The following is a 23,029-nucleotide window of genomic DNA, read 5'->3' on the forward strand; positions in this document are numbered from 1 at the left end:
GGATAAAGAAGATATGGAATACATACACAATGGAATACTAATCTGCTGTAAGAAAAGATGAAATACTGCCATTTGGGACAACATGGATGGACTTGAGATTATTATGTTAAGTGAAATAAGTCAGAAAAATATCGAGAACCATATGACTTCACTCATATGTGGGATATAAAACTGAAACCAACAAAAAAAACAAGACAAACAAACAAAGAAACAAAAACTCATAGACACAGACAACAGTTCAGTGGTTACTAGAGGGTAAAGGGGGAGGGAGGATGGGAGAATAGGGTAAAAGGGGTCAATATATGGTGATGGAAGGAGATCTGACTCTGGGTAATGAGCATACAATGTGATACATGATGTATTATAGAAATGTACACTTGAAACCTATGTAATTTTACTAACAATTGTCACCCCAATTAAAAAAAAAAACTGCTTTGTGAAAGGCAGACTTAAAAAAAACACACAGATATCAAAAGCTAATGACACCTCGGGATTCCCTGACAAATATTTTTTTTTAATTAAAGTTTATTGGAGTGACAATTGTTAACATTATGCGTTCACCACCTAGAGTCAGTTCTCCTTCCGTCACCATATATTTGATCCCTTTTCCCCTTATCTACCACCCCCTCTGAACACACAATGTGATATATAGATGATGTATTACAGAACTGTACACCTGAAGCCTATGTAACTTTTATAACAATTGTTACCCCAATAAACTTAAATACAACACAACAACAACAACAAAAAAACCCCTAGATCTCATTGATAATTCTTTTCCTTCAAGTAGTTTATCCGGCTTTAGTTTGTGCTGCCCCCACGTGTATAGTAGCAGATAATGCAAACTAGGTATCATGAGTCCAAATTATTAGGATTTTCATAATTTTGTTGATGGAGTAAAAATGAAGTTCATCTAGATATATTTGTGTACATTAAATATTTTGTTGTATTTATATAAATATGTAATGAAAGTATGTTGATATATCTAACATGAAACAAATATATGATATAAAACAAATTATGCATTTATACATGTATACTTAGATACCAATATGAACACACAACATACTTAATAGGGAATTTCATAGCAATTATCCAATGACTAGTTTCCTTGATATCTAGAAAGAAATGCCTTTTCTGGCTATGGCCACTGCTAATTATAAATTAAAATAATAATGTAAATATATTAAAAGTTAAAGCCACTTGCATTAGCAACATATAGGACCTATACATGTTGTTTAAAATAATTTAAAACAGCAATGATATAAATGATATAAATTATTATTTATTATTAGCTATTAAAATTTCTGAAAATTCTATCATTAGAATTTAATTAATAGCTAAGATTGCCTGATATAATTTTCAAGACTATTGATATAAAATATAACAGTTTTAAAACACAGCTAAAAAATAGTTTTGTCTCGCCAACAAAATTTCACTTTTAGTTCCATGAGAAATTAACAAAGCGAACAACAATAACAAAAACAATGATAAACAGGGTGTCATTATTTTAACATTATTGTGTTTTAATATGTGTTTTTTTTTTAAATCTTTCACATTTGAAATTTAGTAAGAGAGAAAATGTCTATGCTTTATTTCAAAACTGTTCAGTTAGGAGTCTAAATAAATAAAAATTGAAAAAATCAATTAGATGTTCTGTATGTAAATTTAATATATGTCTTTAATCTTCACAAATTCTATAAGAAAAATATTTCACATGTAAGAAAACTAAAATTCTCATGTTAAGACCTTGTCCAAGGGTGTGTGTGTGTGTGTGTGTGTGTGTGTGTGTGTGTGTGTACAGTAAAGCTAAACTTTGAACATTTATCAATGGATTATAACAACTTTCCATTGCACTGTGGTACAGCTGGAGTTAAAGGCATGGTTCTCTCTTAATATTAAACAGCCACATAGATGGAGAAATGAGCCTGCAGGGAATTGTGTGTGTGTGTGTGGGGGGAGCACACATTCAATTTGATGGGAGTAGTTATAGTTCTCTTGAAAATATGCTGGGGCCATGAAAGCAAATAGAGCCAGAAACTCCACAAAATCAAATTAGTCAGTCTAGTGGGAGATTCCACTGTAAAGGGAGGCAAAGGGCATTGTCACATGAGCACAAACTAAAAAAGATAAATTCTCTAATATTTTAAATAATAACTGTAAAGTGTACATCTATATAACCATCCTTCATATTAGAACTAGAACACATCCAACAATTTAGAAGGTCCCATCATCACTAGTCACTTCCTCCTCCTTTTATTTCAGATTTAATCACTATCCTCACTTTTTGATAACGAATCTTTTTGTTTTCTTTTCATAATTTTACCAGACATGTATTCATCACTATATAAAGTGGTTTAATTTAGCTTGTTTTTACATTTTTAAGGAGCTATTCCTCAGTAGAGTTAGATACCTTTTATCAGGTTAAAGAAGTTCCTTTTAATCCTAGTATCTTATCATTTTTAAATATTATGAATAGATGTTGGATTTTACTAATGGCTTTTTCTACATTTATCAAAATTATCATATTATTTTTCTTTCTTTTCTCTGTTAATATTGTGGATTATATTAATTGATTTTGAATGTTAAGCTTGAATTTCTAGAATAATCCTGATTTATACTTGAAGCTTATACTTAACTGAAAATGTTGTGCTAATGCAATTAAGCTCATGAACTCATCCTAGAAAAAGTGCTACATACCTCATTGCTGAATATCACTACAGTCACCTTTAAAGTACCCGCCTTCGGAAGCTGTGCACTGATGCCAGCGCTTAGTCCACCCTTCAAAAGCAATTTTGGAACTCTTTTTCTGGAATGGCCATCAGAGCCGTCATTGTATTACCCTTTATGTTCTGAATTTCAACAAAACGTCTTTCTTTCAATATTTCCCTTATCTTTGGAGAAAGAAAGAAGTCACTGGGGGCCAGATCAAGTGAGTAGGGAGGGTGTTCCAATACAGTTATTTGTTTACTGGCTAAAAACTCCCTCACACACAGTGCCGTGTGAGCTGGTGCATTGTTGTGATGCAAGAGCCATGAATTGTTGGCAAAAAGTTCAGTCTTCTAACTTTTTCACACAGCCTTTTCAGCACTTCCAAATAGTAAACTTGGCTAACTGTTTGTCCAGCTGGTACAAATTCATAATGAATAATCCCTCTGATATCAAAAAAGGTTAGCAACATTGTTGCAACAAAGTTCACGAACTTAATAGTCCAACCTCGTACTTGTTTTATTTGCCTTATACTTATCATTGTGATTTTTCTGTGATTTCTCTTTCTTGTACATTTTAAATCATGTTTTGGTATTATGGTTACCAACCTTCATAGGAGAAAATTTAAAATTACCTATTCTCTTAAAATTTGGTAACACTTGACCAGGGCCCCATCTGATCTGGGACTGAAGTGTTCTTGTGAGAATGTACTTAGCACTGACTCAATTTCTTATACAGTTATAGGGACAAATAGATTTACTCTTTCTTCTTGCATCAGCTTCAGTAACTTATTTGTCCATTTCTCATTTGACTTTTTAATTTTACTTACCAATGCATAAAATTAATCAGTATTTTTACTTTTTTCCTGCACAATATATTATCTGGGGCACTTTAACTCTATTTACCCCTCATGACTTAGGTGCTATTATTATCAAATATTTTATTCCTTTTTCTTTTATGTTTTTCAATTTCATGAGATTTTTTATGCTGTATTCAATTAATGGTAAGATTTAACCACATAGTAACCATTTTTTGCTCTCTCAATAAAATATATGTATGCATATATGCACACATAATAAAATGAACAATATTTAAAGATTGAAAATACATAAAATAATATTATGTTATTTAATGATAAGTACACAAAGAAATTCAAGGATTGAATTCACAGTTATGAGGGGCAAATTAGCAGGCAACAAATAAAGAACTGTATTATAATGTGTACTTTCTCTTGCTGGCTATCAGATAGATTAGTATTTGTTTTATCTCAATTTATATGTGAAATTATTTATAATGTTATTAAATTAATTTAAGTTGCACTTCTGAAATTAGAGTTAAAGATCCAGCTTAATGCTTTTTATCATAATTTCATCTGAAAAAAAAATAAGCAAAAATAAGGACCTGGACTAAATGTATCAGGAAATAAAACAAGAAAGAAAAAGGCTTTACAAAATTAATGCAGGCAAAAAAGCCTAAAGAACCTTGAAGAGATGTGTTGTATAAGGTAAAATATAACAAGAATGCATAGTTTTCACAAATATTTTTGCCATGAATCATATAAACTCCATTATTTTTTAACTGACTTTCTTTTTGCTTCTTTTATTAATTATTGAGAAAAGGTTATCAGAATTATCAAGTATAATTGTGGATCTATCTATTTTTTCAGTTCATTTCTATGAATTTGCTTCATGTATTTTGAAGCTCTGATGTTAGGTACATACACATCCAGACTGTTATGTTTTCTTGATAAATCAACCCTCTTTATCCCCAGTAATATTCTTTACTCCTGAAAATCTACTTTATCTGATATTAAGATAGCCACTTTGCTATATTAATATTGGGTTGTCAGAAAAGTCATGACGTATTTTTTCTATGTTTTTCATTGCAAAAATGCATCATGACTTTTCCAACAACCCAATAGATTAACATTAACATTGTATGTGTATTCTCATTTCACTTTTAACCTTTTTCTTTATAGATAAAGTGGTTTTTTTGTAGACAGCACAAGTTAGTCTTGTTTTTTTAAAAACCAATCTGACAATATCCCTTTAATTAGGGTCATTAAACCATTTACATTTAATGTGATTATCCATATGCTTAAGTTCAAATTTACCATCTTGCTATTTGTTTTTTATTTATTCCTTCTCTTCTTTTTTCTTCTCTTTCATTTCAATTAATAGAGTATTTTTTGTGAGTCTGTTTTGTCATTTTTATTGGCTTTTTAGATATTTGTCTTTGTTTTGTTTTTTAGTAGTAATTCTACAGCTACAGTTTATGTATCATCTTTAGCACAATAACATTAAACAGTATACTTCCTATACCACTTCCCAGAGTTTTTGCTATTTTCTCAAACATATTACTTCTATGTGTTATGAAGGTCACAATACATTGTTATTATTTGGTTTTAAACAGCCATTTAGCCTTAGAGATACTAGATACAATAAAAACAGTCTTTCATCTTCACTCACACGTTTACCATTTTCAATACTCTTCATTCATTTGAACAGAACTAAATTTCCATTGGCAATAATATTTCCTCTGCCTTTGAACATTTCTTAAAGTGGTGGTCTATAAACAATTGGTCGTCATAGCTATGAAAAATGTTTTCAGTTAGACTTTATTTTTAAAATTATAGAAAGATAAAACGGAGACCCTGGCAAGATGATGAAGTATATAATCTCTGTGCCTGTACCCTTCTATGAATACATTAAAATTACAACTAAATTATAGAACAATCAACCTAGAGAACCATCTGAAGTCTAGCCAAACAGAAGTCCTATAACTAAAATTATAAAAAAGCCACGCCGAGACTGGTAGGAGGCGTGGAGACACAGATCGGGTCCCAAACCTTCAGGTGGCGGATGAGAATCAGGAGGGGTGTCTTGGCCATGGAGGTTCCCCCGGGGGAAGCAAGGGCCCCCGGGCCCCCACACCAAGCTCACCAGCCCAGATTACTGGTACCAGGAAGAGGAGTCCCCACAATATCTGGCTGTGAAAAACAGTGGGAATTCCCACCATTTGGGTGGGATAGAAGACTGCAGGAAACCCATGCACAGACTCACTCACTTGCAGGCACTCACCTTGATCTATGGTGGAGGGAGAGTGACTCTGGGGGCCTCGGAGACATGGGGTGAGGCACACTGGGGTGTGTAACTTTGGAGGGAGGACTGGAGGACAGTCAGCATTTTCCCAGGATCCTTCTTCTGTGCAGCCGGCAGGGCAGGTGGGTGCCATCTTGCTTATGTTAAGCCCGCCCCCCACAGGCCAAATCTGAATCTGAATGGCCTAGTGAGCTCTGCTGCTCTGCCCTGGGCTCACTCAGCTGAAACTCTGCCCCATCCGATCACATACCACTGGAAGCAATTTCTCATGAGCAGCCAGCCCTGCCCACATTGCATTCTTTCTTGGGTTGTACACATTAAATATCTGCAGTTCTTCATATATCAATTTTACTTCAATAAAGCTGTTAAAAAAAACAGTGAGAATTGGGAAAAAATAATTTGAAGATGAAAGGAAAGAAAAGTACCAATTTAATTTAATGAAATATGACTATTTTTGTGTATTGTTGGGGTGTTTACAATTGCTCCTTATACAGGTTTTCTATATTTCTTGGTAAATGTATGCCTAGTAATTTTATCTGTTTTTGTTAGTATTATAAACAGCTTATACATTTCATTTTTTCATTCATTTCAGACGTTCATTAAACATTTCATTGTTTGTTCTACTGGCTATTGTTTGTATACATAAGGTTCCACTCACATTTCAATGATGATGTTTTATATCTTGCTATTTTCCTATGCTCTGTTGTACATTGTAATAGTTTTCCAAATATATGTTCATATGAATGGTAACTGAAGACAGATTACCTCCTCCTTTCCAATATTTATGTAACTGGTTACCTTCTTTTGTCTAATTTTATTGTCTATTTCTCCCAACATATGTTTCATATACTGAATGAGATTATTACCTAGACACATTATCACAAATAATTTATAGAATAATGTAAATCAAACACACACATACACATTAACAACCACATATATATTGGCTTGAAGATTCGTTCTATTTAGCTGGTAGGTAAATTATATTAGCAATTCAAAGATAAAAAATTACTGTATAAATAAAACATGTGCTGATTTTTTTTAATCTAGATTGAACCTGAATTCCACTCATTGATCAAGAATATTTGCAGTCAGGTATATGCAGTGTAAACAGACTTGAACTTGAAAAGCTGTGTGGTGCTTTCAAAGATTTCCTTTGTGTCCTCTCCATTACCATCACACAAAAGTGCATCCTTGAGAAACTAATGCCTACTTAAAATCTGTAAAAATTATTGCTAATTTGTTTACCAATTAAAACAACAAATGGTCATGTTCTATTCTAGTAATTAGTTACTAGTAAATATAACATATTTGGAACTCTATGACAAAAGACATACTAAATTAACTTTTTTTTCTCCTTCAAAATGGTTGCATAAAGAAACATAATGGTAATGAGCATTCCCAAGAATGTTGCATAATGAAAGTGTGAAGCTTTAAAACATTGAATAATGTAAATTAGTACCTTCTTTTTTGCAAATATCAATAAACCACCAGGATTTTCCAGATATCTCTTCATTATGCAGAGCAATTTAGCTCTGCTGTAGTTTGTACACTTGAATTAACATAAATTCTCATCACTGTAGGACTCAAAAAAAAGATACTGCAATTTTAAAAAAATTTCTTTTATAATTAATAATAATTTTATGTTGCATGAATTTGAAAGATGTTAATTTTACATACTTCTTAATAATAACCCATGATTATTAATCATTACCTGTCTTTGTTTCAGATACATCTGAATATACTTGGTTGGTGGAAGTGGTGGAAACCATGATAGCAAAGGCAATATTCAAAGTAAACAGTTGCCAGGGAACCAATAGAAGGATATATTTTTAACAAAGGTTAATCTGCTTAATAATGTAATGTATGAGGAAATGCTAAGAGTATACAAATCTGTATAATCTTTTCTCCACTTAAGATCATATTTCTCATCATATCACACTTACCCAACGAGGTTTATTTAAGTTCAACTTCCTAATAGCAAGTTATTGCTATTAAAGTTCCAGCTGGAAACGTCAGGTAAGAAACTTAGAGCAATATATAAGCTATATAAAAGCAATGTATAGTGTGCACTTGATTTTATATTTTACCTTTGGACTTATTTTATATTTTCCTCTAGAAACAATATCAACCATTACAAGGTTGTGGATTAACTTTTTTTTTTTTTAACTTCCCTTGGAAGAAGTTTCAGTTCTATTTTGAAATAATTTGAGGGTTTCCCCACCCCAGGTGTTACACTTTTAGAATAATTATATAGATATTAAAGGAAATGTATTATAGAGCAATAAATTGAGAGTTTTATCTAAGTGTGAGTTCTTTGGCCTCTTTAAAATTTCATCTATTGCCTCTAGTTTCTACCAATGGAGAGTTCATTTGTTCCTTCATTAGTCACACATAAAGTAACAAATAAAATTTATACAAATGTATGGTGAAGGCAAAAATGATTCTTACAAGTGACCACAATGGTCTTCAAAGCAACAAGTGTACAAGGATCAAGATGTGATCCTATGGTAGGTATTTTATTTTCTTAATATTTTATAATGGATTATTTATATTTATGTGTTGTAAATTTATATTCTTTAATATATCAAATAAGTTTTATGCAAAATAAAATTTATTTATTAAAAAAGAAGAAATTTAAAGTTTTTCAAGAAAATCCTGTTGTAAAAGCAATACCAACTGTGATCATGTAAATATTATGCTTGTTTCCTTTTTGTGCAATTAATTAAAGCACATCTTTTATTACCACCTATGATAAAAAATATTTGTATATACTAGCATCTTTGTAAACATGTTAATTTTTTTAACACATCCTATTTCACTAATATTTTTTATCATATTTTTAGATATAATCTCTCAAAAAATTTCTGGAAAGAGTAGATTAGCTTTTCTGTGGTCTGAAGATCAGAATATCAAAAATCACAAGTTTAGAGCCTCATTTTGGAAAAATCTTTTTTACAACCTCTTTAAACTTTATGGTCAATATCATTTTTTCATTTAGTTTTATATTAAATTTAGGAACACAAACAAATCTAAAACTTAACCTAAATAGTTTGAGAAATCTCTCAATACCAGTCACATTACCGGTGTTGTGAAGCCAGAGCTGGTGTATTGAATTAAGAATACGCAGATTCACAACTAGACTGAAGAACAAAAGGACAGCAACTTGTCTGTTCCCTTTCCCCAGATTCCCCAGCGCTGTTCCCCTCCCCCAATTCCTCAATAAAAATCTTAAAAAAAGAAAAAAGAATACGCAGATTATGACCTGCCGAATGAGGAGGCACAGCCCACTCACACTGAGCTGGCAGGTGGTTCCCTCAGCATCTGAGCTCCCATGTTGTGGAGGTGAAATCCATGGGAATTTTTTGATTGAAGGAGCAGTTTCAGTACACCCACACAACGGAAATAGAATTAAGATTTATTACTTACAGACCCCAGAAGTGAGAGGATGCAACTGAGCCATGGGAAGGGCAATTCTCCGTCCAGGTCATGAGCCAGCAGGAGACAGAGAGCAGATTAGCTAGTTTTTGAGCAGCACTTTCTGTACAAGCATGCTTAACCTCGCAATTCTCTTCCAAGAGCCCCTATTCCCTGGTAACATTACCCATCATCTCTTCCATAGATACTTGTACATAGTTTATTTACTTGCAATTTTTTTTCTCAGTGATTCATTAAGATAAAATATTCTCCCAAACATATTATTAAAGTAGCAATAAATATTATACTTACTATGTTTGTACTTCACATTTTAAGTGTTCTCTTTGTAATAATTTTATGTATTCGTAACTAGTAACTACTATACTGTTTAATTGTTGCTAATGACATTATATAAAATGTATTTAATATTGGAAAACCTATAGAGTTAGCATCCTTACATTTCTGGTCCTATCTGAGGTTTCTGTATCCAGGTCTGAGTGTAAAGTTCAGAAATACAGTGGCTTTTAGTAAGAATTTAAGGATTATGAGATGTACAGAGAGGATTGAAGGATCACATTTAAGAAAAAGAACCATAACCAAAGCTAAAGCAGCAAGTTAAGAAGTACAATATACGTTATTCCTAACCCTGTAATTACCATAAAATACAGAGCTACCGTGACAAATATCATGTAGTAGAGAGAAGGCTCTTAAGGGTATTGGTTTGACCTCAAACTGAAAAATAATTCATGTTTTCTTTTTGCTTGAAAAGCAGAGCAATTCATTTGTCACATCTCATCAAATCTTCTACATCAAGCTACATCATGTTAATAAAGAACATTCTGCTGTTGTCTCTTCAGATAAGTCTCCTAGGAAACACTCTTGGTGGGAACATTCTGATTTGGCCAATGGAAGGTAGTCATTGGCTAAATATTAAGATAATTATAGATGAGTTGATTAAAAAAGAGCATAATGTGACTGTCCTAGTTGCTTCTGGTGCACTTTTCATCACGCCCACCTATAACTCATCTCTGACATTTGAAATATACAAGGTGCCCTTTGGCAAAGAAAAAATAGAAGGAATAATTAAGAACTTTGTTTTGACATGGATGGAAAATAGACCATCTCCTTCAACCATTTGGAGATTCTATCAAGAGATGACCAAAGTCATCAAGGACTTCCACATGCTGTCTAGAGAAATCTGTGATGGTGTCCTCAAAAACCAAAAGCTGATGGAGAAGCTGAACAAAAGCAAATTTGAGGTTCTGGTGTCAGACCCAGTATTCCCGTGTGGTGATATAGTAGCTTTAAAACTGGGGATTCCATTTATTTACTCCTTGAGGTTTTCTCCAGCATCAACCGTGGAAAAACACTGCGGGAAGGTACCATACCCTCCTTCCTACGTTCCTGCTATTTTATCAGAACTCGCCGATCATATGTCTTTTACTGACAGAATAAGAAATTTCATCTCCTACCACCTACAGGACTACATCTTTGATACTCTTTGGAAATCATGGGATTCCTATTATAGTAAAGCTTTGGGTATGTAATATATTTTTTGTATTATTTGAATTTGAACAAACAGGTTTGTATCACCTCTTCTTTATTTCCCTATGCCAATTCCTTTCCAATTCTACATATAGATCACTATCTATTTCTATCATTTGATAGTAGGAAAGAACATAAAAGACAATATGCTTTAGAACTATAGTGTGTTGTTTTTCTAATTTTATGGACTTGAAGATACCAACTAAGTTTATTACATATAAGATATAGTTACAAATACCTTAGTTAAAAATTAGGACTGAATTCTCACATACATATTGCATTGAAAATACAAATTTCCTAGAAACTTCAGTGGTGTGTGGGGAAAGCTGAAAGATATTAAGCTTTCTACAAACCCATTATTAATATTGACAAATGTGTGTGTGTTTAAAAGCATACATGTATATGGATCTTCTCTGATCATTGCTCATAGATTTCCTGTTTACTAGGCACTCCCTAGGATAGAGTGGGTACAACAAGGACTGAGATAAAGTTCTTGGCTACAAGAAGTTAGACATGAAAGGGAGTATTTACAATATGAAGGCTATGGATAATAAAAATATGTACAAGTAACAAAGATCGTAAAGAAGATAGGCAGTATGTGACAGAAGAGAAAGGTATTCTGAAAAACTTTACAATCGAAGTGATGCACGAGGAAAATTTTAAACATAAACGTGAATTTTCTTGCAAGCTAAGTGTGGAGAAAGAAACAATATGCCCAATGTAGTGGAATCTAGAAATAGCACATGGTGTTGAGTACTACTGATAATTCAGTATGTATGAAGGTCAAAGTGTAAGATGGGGAGGCACCAGAAAAAAATGCTGGAGATGTCAGGATTGCAAGAATGAATTAATTCCATAAATATTTTCCAAGCATCTTGTATGTCATGCTAAGCATCTTGGCTTAAATCTAATAAACAACTGGGAACAGTTTAAAGAGATATATTATGACTAGACTGCATCTTATATACAACACATGGACAGATGTGGGCCTAGAGTGGAGAAATGTTAGGCTGGAGGCTACTGCATCATTCCAGGAAAGATGTGGTAAGAGCATGTACTAGTGAAGTAGCTTATGAACTAAAAAAATAACACAGATGAGAATACATGGTGACACAATCAGGAGACCAGGCTCTTGATAAACAATTTCTGCTTACATGTGTGACCATGAGCAAGTAATCAAGTTTCTTTGTACCTACACTTACTAATCCCACCTCTAACAGGGCTACTGAAAGGACTAAATTAAGTAACATATAAAAAGGTTTTAGAATAGTATCTGGAAGATAGAAACTGTTCAATCAGTGTTAGTTGTTTATCAGGTAAAATAAAAACTGATGGCTAATTGGTGAGTGTTATAAGGGGTGAGAAAGAGATAAAATTATTTCTTTTTAAATTGAGGTATGATTGACATATAATTAGTTTCAGGTGTATAACATAATGATTTAATATATGCAAAATAATCACAACGATAAGTCTAGTTAACATCCATCACCGTGCAAAATTACAAATATTTTTTCTTGTGATAATAACTTTTCAAATCTACTCTCTTAGCAACTTTCAAATATACAATACATATTATTAACTATAGTAACTGTGCTGTACATTACACCCCATGACTTATTTATTTCATAACTGGAAGTTTGTACATTTTGACTCCCTTTACCCACTTTGCCTATTCCCTAGTTCCACCTGCAAATACCAATCTATTCTCTATATCTATAAGTTTGATTTTTTTTGCTTTTATGTTTGTTTCTTTGTTGTTTTTTTAAGATTCCACATATAAGTAAGATCATATGGTATTTGTCTTTCTCTGTCTGACTTATTTCACTTAGCACAATGCCCTCAAGTTCCATCCATGTTGTCACAAATGACAGGATTTCCTTCTTTTTATGGCTGAATGATATTCCATTATAATTATATATACATGATACATTGATATATGTATGTTACATTTTCATTATCTATCCCTCCATCTGTGGACAGTTAGGTTATTTCCATATCTTGGCTATTGTAAATAATACTGCTATGAACATGGTGGTCCAGACATTTCTTTGAAATAATGATTTTTTTTCCAGAATTAGAATTGATGGAACATATGGTAGTTTATCTTTAATTTTTTCAGTAATCTCTATAAAGTCATGCACTGCATAATGATGTTTCAGTCAACAATGGATCACTACATGAGGGTGGTCCCATAAGATTATAATGGAGCTGAAATATTCTTATCACCTAATGACAACAGTAGATGTAACATTGCAGCACACTGAATTACTCACCTGTGTGTTACCTACTGTGCTGCTAATTGTATAAAAGTATAGTACATATCATACTATGTACTATACTTTTGTACAGTACTTGATGATAATCAACTATGTTACTGGTTTATGTATTTAGTATACTATATTTTTAATCATTAGAGTATACTCGTTTAAAAAGTTTGCTGTAAAACAGTATGCCATATAACACCAGCAACAGCCTCATACATTTCATGTTTACTGCGTCTCTGGATTGCATCATTTCTCTTGTAATTGATTTAATCACATGTTTTATAAACTTAGTGCAGATGAAGTGCAGTATTTAAAAATCTATAATAGCATACAGTAATGTCTTGGCCTTCACATTCACTCACCACTCACTCACTTACTCCCCTATAGCTACTTCCAGTCCTGCAAGCTGCATTCATTGTAAGTGCCCTATACCAGTGTACCATTTTTTAATTTTTTTATACTGTTTTTACTGTACCTTTTCTATGTTTACCTGTTTACACCCTCATGTACTTACCATTTTGTTACAATTGCCTACAGCATTCAGTACAGTCACATGTTGTACAGCTTTGTAGCCTAGAAACAATAGGTTATAGCATATAGCTAGGTGTGTAGTAGGCTTTACCATCTAGTTTTGTGTAAATGAACTCTATGATGTTCACACATTGATAATTTCTCAGAAAATATCCCCATCATTAAGTGGTGCATGACTGTACTGTTTTCCAAAGTAGCTGTACCAATTTACATTCCCACATTGTTATCGATTACCTTTTTTGATACTAGCCATTCTAACAGGTGCAAAGTGATATCTCATGGTGGTTTTGATTTGCATGTCCCTGATGATTAATGATATTGAATAACTTTTCATGTATCTGTTGGACATTTGTACGTCTTTTTGGAGAAGTATTGATTCAGATCCTATGCCCATTTTTTAATCAGATATTTTTTTGCTATTGAGTTGTATGAATTTTTATATATTTTGTATATTAACACCTTATCACACATATGATATTTTCTCCCTTTGGTAGGTTTCCTTTTCATTTGTTCATGATTTCCTTTGTTGTGCAGATGCTTTTTTAGTTTGATGTAGTCCCACTGTTTTTTTGTTGTCTTTACTTTTGTTGTCTTTACTTTCGGTTCAAATTAAAAAAAAAATCACCACTAAGATCCACGTTAAGGAGCTTTCTGCCTTATGTTTTCTTTGAGGAATTCTATGGTTTCAAATCTTATGATCAAGTCTTGAATCCATTTTGAGTTAATTTTTGTATGGTGTAAGATAGTATTCAAGTTTTATTCTTTTGCATGTGGCTGTCCGGTTTTCCCAACACCATTTATTGAAGAGACTTCTTTTTCCCATTGTATATTCTTGGCTGCTTCTTCATAAATTAATTGACCATATATGGGTGGGTTTATTGGTGAGGAGTGTTAAGAAAGTTGTTAGTTACAATTTCCACATCATCTTCTCTAGGTATGTTAAATAATTGTCTCCAAAATTTAAAAAATAGATGTTAATCTCTTGGGATGTAAACAAATACTGATTTATTCTGTCATCTGGATAGAATAAGCATAGCTACTATGACAAATATTAACTATCTTATGATGATAGAAGTAAATAGTCAACATCGTGGGGCTAAAAGTGGATCTAAGAAATGAAAAATAGAGGATGAAATTATGGCCACTTGATTTGGCAATAAAGATATTAAGATCTGCAAAAACTGTCTCGTTTCCTCATGCATATGGTAAACTAACAGTGACATCTGAATATGTGCAGCATCTCAGTTCATGAAATAGAGGAATGTACATGAAGGATTCCTTGCTCGCAATATATGTCTCTCATTATTTATGTTTTTATCAACTACTCCTTCCCAACCTTGTAATAATAATTATTATGGTTATAATTCTCCTTATTCATATTAGTGAGATTATCCCCAGATAAAACTTCCCTATGCTGGCAGTCTCAAATCACATGTATTTTGCTTGTAAGTTAATGCTTGTAATAAAACCACACTATTCTTTCAGTCTTAACACATGAGACTAATATTTCTTAACAATTTGTTCATGGGAATGTAATGAAGATTTCTAAAACTGCTCTTACCGTCTGATTTTGATAATATCATGTTTCTACTCAAATTACACTCTTCTGACTTAGAATGACTATTTAAGTTTGCTTTACTAAAATGTGATGTTCTTATTGATGTCCAGGGACATGTACACTCATATTCAGAAGACCAGGTAAGAAGTAAAAGTACTGAAATGACAGAGTAATTTCTTTTTGTGCAAGTCTTTGTACATGTGACAAACGAGAATGATAAATGGAACTGACTTGTAAAAATTACTTATTTCCAGTTTTTAATTTTAATTTATCTTTTACTTTAGCTTGAATGCTTTAATTGAAGTCATTGCAATAAATCCATATATACTACTCACGTCTCAAATTGTCACACCTGAGTAAATAAATAGGACAACTTTCTGTAAGATTACTTTTCTACAGTGCAATGCAATAAGAACCTCAGTGTGGGTCCTTAACCTGTGTTAATTGCTAGAAATTGGATATTATATTGTCAAAATCCTTTTTTTTAAATTTCAGGCCATGGGTATTTTGTTCAAACTCATGGATATCATTATAGTAATAGCGGTTAACATTTGCTGATCTCCTATGCACTACACACTGTGAAAAGTACTTCACATGTATTATCTGTTAATCCTTGCAATAAATTTGTGAAGAAAAAACTGCTATCACAAATGAGAATACTGAGGCTTAGAAATATCAAGCATGTTAAAATCAAATCATATAGCTACTAGTGTGAGAAAATGGTTTGCAAATTAAAGTCTTTCTGACACCAAAGCTTCTAGAAAATTTGTTTCTCCTTTTAAAATTTCAGATGCAAATCCAACAATTATTTAGAATATTTTAGGTTTAAACTTTCTTGGGTAATGCCTTCTTCCTTTCAATGTATTTAGCTTTTAAAATCAGCTGTTTTATTTCTCACCTATTTTAGTTTGCTGAATGGTGTTTAATTGGGCCATGTTATAACTAGGAAACTTGCTGTTCCTTTAGGCACAAGTCTCTTTGTGACTCTGTTGCCTAAGTTGATTTGCCTGAGGATAGTTTTCTGGTCCTCAGAGAGCTTCTCTTTAACTAAAAGAAGGAAAAGTCTTCTGCAGATTTCAAATATATTTGCTAAAGTTGAACCTGGTAAATTTTATTTTTATGTTTATATTAAAAACAAAAAAAGCCACCAAAATTGGGGAAATATTTAAGGAAAGAATAATGTAGCATTTTAATGCCACTAAAAAATATTTGTAATCCATAAACATTACCTATTGCTGCCAACAGTTTCACACTTTGGCCATTATAAAACAAACAGGTTGTTTTTTGTGAGTAATCTTTAATACATTAGATTTATATAAATACATAATGTATTATTATTATACATAATTAGGTGAATAACCTCCAAGAAATAATGCCATCTATAATAACAATAGACTATCTTGCTAATATATTCAAATAGAAAAAAACCAGATCTTAAAAAAGGAAAGGTTATGATCACAATATTCAGATCTTTGCATGAACTAGGTACTCATAGAGCACAGGTAATTAATATAAAATGACAGAAATGAAACAAATTTGAGTGTGTATCGCTCCATAGTGCTTGACTTACAGTAGACATTTTAAAGAAGGAAAGTATGTATTGGAGTCTTTCCCCTGAAGAATGATATATTTTGTCTTGGATCTTTTGTTTTCTTTCTTTCTTCCTAGTCTTTCCTTTGCTTCTTTCCTTCTTTTCTTCCTTCTCTCCCTCCTTCCTTCCTTCCTTCCTTCCTTCCTTCCTTCCTTCCTTCCTTCCTTCCTTCCTTCCTTCTTCAACTTTTAAATTTAACTGAATATTGGTTTGTTAGAACCTTTTGAATTGCTGCTGGTAGCATTTCCTTTCCACAAAGATTCATGAGTCGGGTGACAGCCATAGGCATGACATCCAGGGTGGAATTTGTTGTGGGACATGCACAGTTCCCAGAGAAAGCTATCACACTTTTTTGCTCTCATCCCACAAAAGAGAATGGAGATGATAATTTTTATGGTTATAATCTTGAGTTTTATATTGTTAATCTAAAAATAAAAAGCTTTATTTGTGAGCAAAATGAATAACTATTTGGCAAGCATTATTTCAGGCAGAAACCCAAATTGTGTTCCAATTAGGCGACAAAGACAAGGGGTATTTATGACAAAGGGAAGGGGAACAATTACATCAGTAGAAGGAAGGTATTTTTTTGTTTTATTTTTATTTTATCTTTTATTTTTTTCTTTCTTTTTGGGGGTTTATTAGTATTCTTTTTTAGTATTATTTATTTTTTGTTTTATTTTAGAAGGAAGGCATTTCTATTGGTGCAGATAAGCTAACATAAGGATGCTAATTCTAAGCAATGCTTTTACTTTTCAGTTCAGTGATTTCTTGCAAACAGCTCTTTGGGACACAATGATTTTTAGGCTCAGTCCAAAGGTTATTTTGCCCTCCTTTAACATTCCAAAGGTTTGAAGCATGGGATGTGCCAGGCAGTTCCTTTGGGATGGCAACTCTGACTCTACTTTAAGTGGCTCTGTTTATATACATACCTAGATACAGATGATACAGATAGATATAGATATATAGATATAGAAATAGATGATATAGATATAGAGGTATAGATATATAATTTTTTTTTACAATATTTATGTATTTCTTAAAATAAGTCACTTGTGAACTTTGGTACTGAATGCATTGTTAGAAAGAGATCATTTGTGACATGCCTGGAGACTGAGCATGACTGACACTTGTGGAGGAAATTGCAGTGTTTGGGACCATCTTGCACTGTGGGCGCGGAAAAATAAATTTTCTTCCTACCCTTCTATTCTTCTGGCTGGACTAATAATCAAATTAACATGAGACAGATTAACAGGAGAAAACAACCAAATTTATTATGTATATTCATACGTGGGTTCCATAGACTAGGAGACCCAGGACAGATCTGGCTTCTATGCCATCTTGAACTAAGGAGAAGGTGGGTTGTGGTTTGGAGCTTCAAAGGGTAGGAAGGCAATTCACATGGAGATAAAAGTGTTTGGTAAATAAATGTTTGCTGGCCATCTTTTACAATGGGACACAGAGAGGACTCAGATTAAATGGGCCTTACTAGGTTCCTCCATCTACCACACACTAGCTCATATTAAATTATATTTTTCTGTGATGATAACTCTCTTCTTGGAACAGGTTTTCTATTTTAATGCTTTTATGCAGTTAGGGGTGAGATCAAAGTTTTTTTCCTGAGTTTTCATTTCTTGAAAATAGCCAGCTTAAAATAATCAATATCCCAAAAGGCATATTTTCTAGTGGCAAAGTGGGCTTCCCCTTGGCACCAAAGCTTAGGCACCCCAATGGGTCATTGTCTGAGGATAGAAAGAGAGGAGGTGATGAGATCTGGTTAAATTGGTCATTTTTATTTATTTATTTATTTTTATCAGAGCCATCCTGCCACCTGTTGGCAGCTCAGCAGCAGCTCATCTCGGGCCGGGACTCGAACTGCTTTTGCTCAGAGCTCGCACTCCTGAGCGAGCTCTTAACCAACTAGGTCACTCGGTCGGCCCTAAATTGGTCATTTTTAAAGTAAGATTCTCTCCCTAAAATATCATACATAGCTAACATTTATTGAGCACAGATGCTATTCTAAATAATTAACATACATTGTTTCATTCAGTACTCACAGTTATAGGAAATAGGCACCATCATTCTCCCTCATTTTGTAATGAGGAGGCTAACTTGCCTGAAGTTACAATTATGAAAGTGATAAAGCATTTGATGCCACACCCAGGGCTAAAAAGAAAGCTCTAGAAAGATACTCAGTTTATATACAACAAAACAAAGAGGGGAAAAAAAAATATCTAAACTTAAGCTTTCAAAAGAATTAACTAAATGCCAATCAAGGAATTCAAAATTGAAGCACCTATGGGAGGCTAAAACTTTTAAATTACTAAGGATTTGATTACTCATGCTCCCAAAACAGTATGAATGAAAGCTGGTTTCTAGGCTTTTGTGGCATCTGGCACCACCTCCAATCTGAGAGACAATGAGAAATGAATCAACACAATTAAATCCTAGCCATCCTGTGCAATGCTCAATGAGCACACAGGAAAAAAAGATATTCTAGCCAGGGCATGTCTTTGGAGGGAAAAAATATGTAAGAAAGAACTTCCATGCAAAAATGTTGTTTTAAGGATTATTAATTCAAATTAATAGCATTATACATATTTTAAGAAACTTCTTTCTAATTTAACTTTATACAGATGAACTAAACATTCTTCAGCAGTTATTATATACAAAATCTTATTAAATATGATTCTGAGAAATTTATATCTGTTTTGTTATCCTTTGGAGTCCTCCCTTTTTAAGTAAACAGATTGAAATGAAAATGAGAACTTGAGTCAAAGTACAAGGACAATATTCTAATTAGTGCAAATTTTCTATGACTAATCTATTTTTAATTCATGGTACTCATATATTAATGTTTCAAAGGCATATGTTTTAAAAATTATTTTCTAGGCTCTTTAGTTATGTTTAAGATGTCAGTTATTAAATATTCACATATTCAAACAAAATTATTTGCAATTATGAAATATAATGTTTTCTCATTTTTACTATTATAAAATGTAACTTAACTATTGGATTTAAAAAGTAGAACACAGAAGAAAGAACATTGGACTGGGAACCAGAATACTTACATATTTGTCTAATCTGCCATTTATTAGTGTGGGGAAGGGAGAAAATTTCCCCTCTATTCTTCTTTAGTTATTACAGCTGGATTAATAATAAAATATTAAAATTGATACAAGACTAGATTAACAAGAGAAAAACAATTTAATATGTGTACATGGGAAGTCATTATGTGATGCTCAAATCATAAAATGTGGCTCAAAGAAATGATCAAACCAAGCACATTTCATAATTTTTAGACAAAAAAAACCCAATAAAGTTATGAAAAATTGCCAAGGCAAAGGAAGAAACAAAGTTAGTTTTCATTAGAAAAGAATGTAAGCAAGATTTGGGTATTCATTGATGAGGAACTGAAGCAAGGAAGTCAATTATTAAAGAGGCAACAAGGCCTATTTATACTAACTTTTCAACTCTGAGTTGTTTATCTCTAGCAACAAGGAGCATCTTCCAGGTGTAGAACGGACACTTTTCACATGGGGGATTTATGACCTGCATTTAAAAAGACAAAGGAGGGTCAAGGTACACTTCTGGCACTGGCTGCTTGTCAAGTAACTTTAATTCAAAGTAATCAATATGCCATTGTGGGATATTTGGAGGTGGCCTGTCTTGTATTCTTGTGCTAGCATTGTGACTTTGAGATTATTTAAACCTCCCTTGATCTATTTTTTTTACATTTTATGGTCAAGCTGGGCCCAGAATGTCTGCAGAATGACAATTACACTATACTGTTTATTCAACCCTTATTCAGAATAGCTATTAGTGAACTCATAAAGCCAATAAACATGTTAGAATTTTAAATTACTGAACTTCATTTTTGTCATAAAATCAGGTATATTTGGTAAGAGCTATTATTTTTTCCATTGATGGAAATGAAAATCTAAGGTTTATACCTACATAAATCCCCAAACATAATTTATTTTCTTTTTATAGTTTTTGAATTTGCAATTATGAAATATTTCAGGCATACAAAAAACCAGTGAATAAATGTACAGACACTCTCATTGACATGAATGAGATTAAACACTTTAACATCCAAGTATAATTTGAAAACTATATGTATCTATAACTATATCTATCTATCTATCTATCATCTGTCTATCTTATATCAGCTATTAATATAATTGTAGTATCTTTATTGTTCTTCACCAATTTAGATAATTATATTATTGTCCTGAAGAGACCACTTAATGGCAAATTGCTTCCTTGAACTCTTCTTTTTTTTTTTTAATTCAGGGTAGTTTAGGGCTGTTGACATGTATTTGATTCTGGAATATATTTCAATAAACTTTTAAGGGATATCGTAGCTATTGCTAGTGAGCAATCCCTAATTAATTATTATATTTACTTGCATGGCCCTCAATAATTAGACAAATCTAAGTATTTTATAGATACACTTTCAGTTATGCTTTGTTGTGTTTTGTCTTCTTTTTGTTGGAAGGTCACAACAGCAACAGATTTCTCTATGAAGATATTTCAAATTATTTTCAGTAGGCCTATTTTTATGACCATCAAGATTTTTCATACTCTTCTGCTCTTTTGTTTCAAACTCTAATTAAATTTAAAGTCACTGCCACTATATCCAAATTAAGGCTAACTCTTGAAAAGACACAAATACAATAATTCTAAAACCATCACTTCTCTCTCCCCTCTTCCCTTTCTCTGCCTTCCCGGTTCTTTTGTGACTCAAGAGCTTAAAATTACACAATTCAAGGGCAATGGACTGAAGAAAAACCCACCACTTTATTTCCATTCTCAATTCCTGGTTTCCATCCTTTTAATCATTTTATTTGTTCTTATTTTCTCTTTTTAATGGTAGCCGCTAATGATTTCAACTTTTAAAATAAAATTATTATATAGTTGCCCTTGTTCAGTTTGTCATTCACGAAAAATCTCAAATGATAGATACTATATCCATGTCTATGCAGCCATTCTGTAGCTAGCCCACAGATTTACTCATCAATCTTTAGGCAAATTTATTAAACTGTTAATGTTACTAAACTCTTGCTCTGAACCAAGCCCTTTGCAAAGCAGCTTTGCAGACATTATTGCTAATCCACATGGTAATATAACAAATTAGCATGAGTATTTCTCATTTATACATGATAAAACCAAAGATGAGAGTGTCTAGGGTCACAAAGTTTATAAAAGGAGGGTTTTGAATCTGGGGCTATTGAACTCTAGTGTTCCCCTAATTTAATCTACTTACTACACAGTTCTGAGTAAAAAAGCATATGGTTCCTTGGCATCCAGGCCATATCTCCTTGATTTGTGTATGAAGATGTCATATGAAAGAAAGTGAAAAATTCCCTGTCACAAGGAGACAATGATCAATTTGCTTTATCAGAGAAGAAAATTATCCTCTATCAAATGTGTAGTAATTTATAACTCAATTAATCTAAAACTTCTTAAAGTGCTTGAGCAAATGTCCTCTAAGTGAAGCTTGTTTTAAATGTTTTTCTAAATATGAGCCATGGGGAAATGATAATCATGCTGGTCATTGTGCACTGCCAAAATTCCTAAAATGTATAAAGTTGAGGCGTAACATTATAGAAATCCAGCAACAAGTTAAACGATGTTATGATTACAATCCCAATTTCACTATCTTGTCATATATATATTTTTTGTTTTATTTTTAAAGATTTTATTGGGGAATTGGGGGAGGGGAACAGTGTTGGGGAATTGGGGAAGGGAAACAGCCAAGTTGTTATTCTTCAATCTTCATTGTGGAGGGCCCCAGTCGCCACCTGGCTTCCCATCGGCATCTCATGGCCTCAAAGCTCAAGGTGCTGTGTTCAATCTTAGTTGTGGGTGGGCATAGCTACCATCCTATGCAGGAGTTGAACCAGCATCCTTGTTGTTAAGAGTGCATGCTCTATCCACTGAGCCATCTGGGGAGCAGTGTAGCTCAAGGTGCTGAGTTCAGTCTTAGTTGTGAGGTGGGTGTAGCCACCATCCCATGTGGGAGTTGAACCAGCAGGCTTGTTGTTAAGAATGCACACTCTATCCACTGAGCCATCCGGGCAGCAGCTCAGCTCAAGGTGCCGAGTTCAGTCTTAGTTGCGGGTGGGCATAGCCCACCATCTAACAGGCAATCTTGTTGTTACACCAGCTGAGTCATCTGGCTACCTGTTGGCAGCTCAGTGACAGCTCAGCTTGGGCGCAGCATCACTGGCCCATGTGGGAATTGAACTGGCGGCCCCACTGCTTGGAGCTCACGCTCTTAAGCCATCTCTTAACCAACTAAGCCACTCAG

The 23,029-nt window shown here is 33.1% G+C and overlaps 1 protein-coding gene across 1 annotated transcript in view; it reads left to right on the forward strand.

Moving 5' to 3' along the window:
• The first annotated feature begins 7,781 nt into the window (after positions 1-7,781).
• LOC109377020 (UDP-glucuronosyltransferase 2A1) overlaps positions 7,782-23,029 on the forward strand; it is a 49,953-nt gene continuing 34,705 nt past the window's right edge. Inside the window, exons 1-2 of the mRNA XM_019633229.1 lie at positions 7,782-7,829; positions 9,997-10,766. Coding sequence (XP_019488774.1) covers positions 10,049-10,766 — 718 coding nt within the window. The 5' untranslated portion in view covers positions 7,782-7,829; positions 9,997-10,048. The remainder of the gene's footprint in view (positions 7,830-9,996; positions 10,767-23,029) is intronic.

Source organism: Hipposideros armiger, unplaced genomic scaffold, assembly GCF_001890085.2.
Source record: "Hipposideros armiger isolate ML-2016 unplaced genomic scaffold, ASM189008v1 scaffold_1261, whole genome shotgun sequence".
NCBI classification, from domain to species: Eukaryota; Metazoa; Chordata; class Mammalia; order Chiroptera; family Hipposideridae; genus Hipposideros; species Hipposideros armiger.